General features: G+C 37.7%; 1 protein-coding gene across 1 annotated transcript; it reads right to left on the bottom strand.

Annotated features, from left to right (window-relative positions):
- Window positions 1-626: 626 nt before the first annotated feature.
- LOC110866308 (ethylene-responsive transcription factor ERF109) lies at window positions 627-1389 on the bottom strand. Its single transcript, XM_022115509.2, has one exon. It carries the CDS (start codon window positions 1357-1359, stop codon window positions 751-753), a length of 609 nt encoding a protein of 202 aa, XP_021971201.1. The 5' UTR covers window positions 1360-1389; the 3' UTR covers window positions 627-750.
- Between the last annotated feature and the right edge of the window lie 2048 nt (window positions 1390-3437).

The following is a 3437-nucleotide window of genomic DNA, read 5'->3' as shown; positions in this document are numbered from 1 at the left end:
AAAAGCCTCGCAAATTAATTATTATATAAAAAATAAAAAAACCCAACAGAAATATATAAAGATCACATTCAAAGTCCCAACTTATTTGACAACACATCGTATTCGTCGCAACGAAGTTCTAAAACCTAAATTTTATCCAGCGGTCACAACAACACGTGACGTCGTGGCAACACGTCTTTGCTACACCACTATCTATGCATGTCGTTGCTATAGGGTTCTATGCATGTCGTTGCTATAGGGTTCGTCGCAAGAGGCTTCCATCCTTGTAATACGTTAGTTGTTACCCGTCACTAAAAACACAAAGTATAAAAGCTTCCTAAGATGGTGTCATATCTTAACTATTACATGGAATACAAAGATGAATAAACGATCAGACATAAAACGGCATACACAACTTATTTCATATGCTTTTATAGAGATAAAATATAATAATAAAAAACCACACTAGGATTATTATTATTACTACTATTTTACATATAGCTTTTGTCGCTAAGCAAATAAACCAAACCAAGACACTTCATATGACCAAACCAAGACACCTCATGTTGCAAACACGTGACCACCAATCTTCCACTCTCGTCTCATCATCAGGAGACGCTCACACCAAAACATAAATTATTAAATAATAATAATATAAATTATTAAAATAAAACTACATATATATAATATAAATATATAAAAGATCGCATTCAAAGCAACTTCTTCTCCTCTCCTCCTCACCACTTATTCTTTTAAACTATTATTATATTATTATTGTGTGCATGCTTGACGTTTGTGTTCTTCTTCATGTGGATGCTCAACATGGTAATCACTCTCAGGAAAATTAGTCTTCGCTTTAACCCCACGGAAGTGTATAGCTGCCCGATCATAAGCTCGGGCAGCTAGCTCCGCCGTCCCAAACGTCCCGAGCCACACTCTCACCTTCCTCATCGGATCCCGAATCTCCGCCGCCCACGTCCCCCATTGCCGCTGCCGTACTCCCCTATACTGCCGCTTCCTCTTCTTCCCTCCGCCACCTTTCTGCTCCCCACCACCCGGTGCCAAGTTTTTCCAAAAATATTTGCACCCCAAACAACCAACAATATTACATAGCTTACACACTTCCATCGGATGTGCCCACAATGTCATCAAGAAGCTTTCACTAGTAGCAAAATTAGTGGTACTCGTACCGCTACCAGTAATAGTACCGGTACTAGTGCTACCGGTGGCATCGGTACCGGTACTAGTGATACTGGTACGAGTGCCATTGCTGGTGTGGCCGGAGATTACGTTTATGAGGGCGGATACGATGATCGAATGCTCTTCGTCAGCGGTGAACGGACGCCGGAGATGATTGTGGTCGGAGTGAAGTGTGTGCATGGTGTTTTGAGGCTTAAAATGAAACAGTTGGAGGGGAATGTCAATATGGGTGTTTATATAGTACGGAGGTGGAATAAGTAATTTATTATGGGTAGTTGTACACGGTGGCAATTTGGTTTATGATGACGTACCACGTGTAAAGATGGAGTATGGTTGATTGGGTTATTGACGTAGGGTTTTGGGTGAGACGTGGCATGACTAATGGTGAGACGTGTCAGGTGTAGAAGAGGTTACTTATGGAGGGGAATTGTTCGTTTTAGAATTTAGTAATGTTTTTGTAGTAGGATTTGTGTGACGCTGATCTAGGATTTGTGTCATTTCATAGTCTTGTTATCAGATCTGCCCGATTTGAAAAACATGTAAAAAATCGGTTTTTTTGTCCAAACGGATTTGAACCCGGCTCCAGTTGATTTAATAGGCTCGGAATATTTTCTTTCTAAACCGGTTTATAACCTGAACTGGTATTTTACAAACCGGTTTTTATGTTTTGTTTACCAGCCCGAACCAGCAGGGGCGGATTTAGAGGGGTTTACTGGAACCCAGTCGATTTGGAAAAAAAACGTTTTTTTAGTGTAAACCTTGTATGATTCGGAAAAACCGTTTTTTTGTAGTGTAAATCTTGTATGATTTGTAAAAAGGAACCCAGTGAAAAAACTGGCTGGATCCGCCACTGCGAACCAGGTTTGTACACCTCTACCCAAGTGGGGTTTATGAAGTATAGACCTCTCTGAACGAACATAACACATAATATCTTTGATTTAACATACGTACCATAGGGTTTGTAGGTTAACGATATCAACGTCTTTAGTAAAGTTGTTCATGTGTGATTGGTTGAGGGCTTTATTTCTATTATGAACATTTATTATACAGAGAGATTTTTTTTAAGAAACTTTATTTTATTATTTTATTATATTAGGTTATAACTCCACAAAGTAAAAAAAATCAAATAGTTAGTAATCAAATCTTCTAAATGTAGAGTGTCTGTTATGGTAAACATAGAAAGTAAATAAAAAATTGATCATCTAGAATGGGTCAAAGATTCACGTGTTTCTTAAAATGGGTAAAAGGGTTTAGGCAGGAAAATAAGGGTGAGCGGGAATCAGAGAGTGACATGTGACACTAAAGTTCCTTATTTATTATATAGTATGCATATAAACTTATGAAGAATAAAGGAATGTTCGGGCAAATCTGGTTAATAACATTTTGTTATTTTTACATCATATTAGAGTACATTGAGATAGTTAGTTTGTTAGAGTTAGTGTGTTGAGTTTGTTATGACAGTTGGTAGTTAGTTGTAGTCGTGAGAGTGTTATATTCTAGTAAATGAATTTGTTACCACTCTTATGGTATCAGAGTATAATCTTCTGAGCACCAATAGCTCTAATCTTTTCCGGCGACAGTTAATTTTTCGGCCAATCTTCCTGCTTTCTTCTTTTTCTCTCATCTCTTTTTCTCTGATTCATCTTCTACTTTCTGCCATGGCTACATCATCTTCAGATCTCACCTCAAATTCTTCATCCACAACCACAAATTTACCTAATATCACAAATTTCGTACCGATTAAGCTTGATGAACACAATTTCTTGAACTGGAAGCATTAGATCCTTACAATCCTTAAAACACTCTGATTATTGAAGTTTTTGAACCAACACATACCTGTTCCACCAGTTGAATTTACAGAACGTGAACAATGGGACAAATCTGATGGTTATGTGTCTACGTTCATTATTGCAAGCTTGTCTTCTTCCTTCTTATATCTAGCAAGAGGAACACAAACGTCTTGTGAACTATGGAAGAACATAGGAGATTCGCTCAGTCAACAACTATTTGCAAGACAAAATCAATACCAAACTCAGTTTCATCTATTGAAATAGGAATCGAAGTCTATTTCTGATTACCTGAGCTGTGCAAAAGAGCTTGCTGATGCTCTGGATGCTGTTGATGATCTTATTATAGATCTGTCACTTGTTCAACAAATACTCGACGGTCTGAATGATGATTATAAACTTTTTCTTCTGAATATTGAGAATCATGATGTGAGACCAAATTTCCATCAGCTTCGTGCACGAGTGTTAACT

The sequence above is a fragment of the Helianthus annuus genome, chromosome 9 (assembly GCF_002127325.2).
Source record: "Helianthus annuus cultivar XRQ/B chromosome 9, HanXRQr2.0-SUNRISE, whole genome shotgun sequence".
NCBI classification, from domain to species: domain Eukaryota; kingdom Viridiplantae; phylum Streptophyta; class Magnoliopsida; order Asterales; family Asteraceae; genus Helianthus; species Helianthus annuus.
Note: the sequence above shows the minus strand (reverse complement) of the source record. Positions and strands in the feature narration are given on the sequence as shown.